This window comes from Myodes glareolus, chromosome 8, assembly GCF_982192425.1.
Source record: "Myodes glareolus chromosome 8, mMyoGla1.1, whole genome shotgun sequence".
In the NCBI taxonomy this organism is placed as follows: domain Eukaryota; kingdom Metazoa; phylum Chordata; class Mammalia; order Rodentia; family Cricetidae; genus Myodes; species Myodes glareolus.
Window position 1 is genome coordinate 100,744,026 of NC_142033.1, and position 810 is coordinate 100,744,835.

The following is an 810-nucleotide window of genomic DNA, read 5'->3' on the forward strand; positions in this document are numbered from 1 at the left end:
GTTCATTGGGCTGCCCTATGTGGAGATCCAGGACAACGACAAAAACTGCTGAGCCTTGGTGGATTCTCCACTCTCCGACCAGCCACTCAGATGTCTGCGCTCTGAGGATAGAGGACCAGGACTTCAGTTAGGACGCTTGTCACTTCTCCTTTCCCTCATTCACACTCCTTGTCCTGCTGTGGCCACAAGATGGACTTTCTTGTGGCTCAGAGCACTAATTTGGTGACTGAGGGGCAGGGACTGCCTGGTGTGCTGCATGACTGGCCTGTGTCCTCTTTCAGCCTTTGGAACCGCAGCTTCTCCACAGCCATTGATGCGGTGATGGGTGGGTAGGGTAAGTGGTTGATACAGCACCTGCTTGAAGCACGACGCTTGTTCTCTGGCATCTCACACATCTGGAACTATTTATGAGTGTTATAGATTCAATGTGGGCATGACCGTGTTCTGGGAAGGTGGGGAGTATCCAGAAAACATTCTAGGCTCCACCGCTAGGTGCAGAGATATGTACTCTTTGAACCATTCACACCCAGGCCATGGAGGCACACAAGAACCATGGGAGAGAACAGAGGGCCAACCTGAGTGACATCACGGAGCGGGATGTGAGAGGGGAGCATGGTGGCCATTCTAGGCACTTAGAAGGAAGGCTACTGAGCACAGGTGGTTTCCACGGTGACTAACAGTACGGAAATAGACATGCCTACATCTGACTTTCTGCTCCACAGTATTCAGCCTGCATAGTCATGAGGGTGTGGCCTTTCCTAGTACAGATGTTCAAACACTGTTTCTAAATAAAATTTTCTTCCTCCTGGG

General features: G+C 51.0%; 1 protein-coding gene across 2 annotated transcripts in view; it reads left to right on the plus strand.

Moving 5' to 3' along the window:
* Positions 1-810, plus strand: part of Acer1 (alkaline ceramidase 1) — an 18,843-nt gene extending 18,033 nt beyond the window's left edge. For both annotated transcript variants that reach the window (XM_087909239.1, XM_048427410.3), the window contains one exon: positions 1-810. This exon is cut by the window's left edge and continues 117 nt beyond it. In XM_087909239.1, coding sequence (XP_087765365.1) covers positions 1-52 — 52 coding nt within the window. In that variant the 3' untranslated portion in view covers positions 53-810.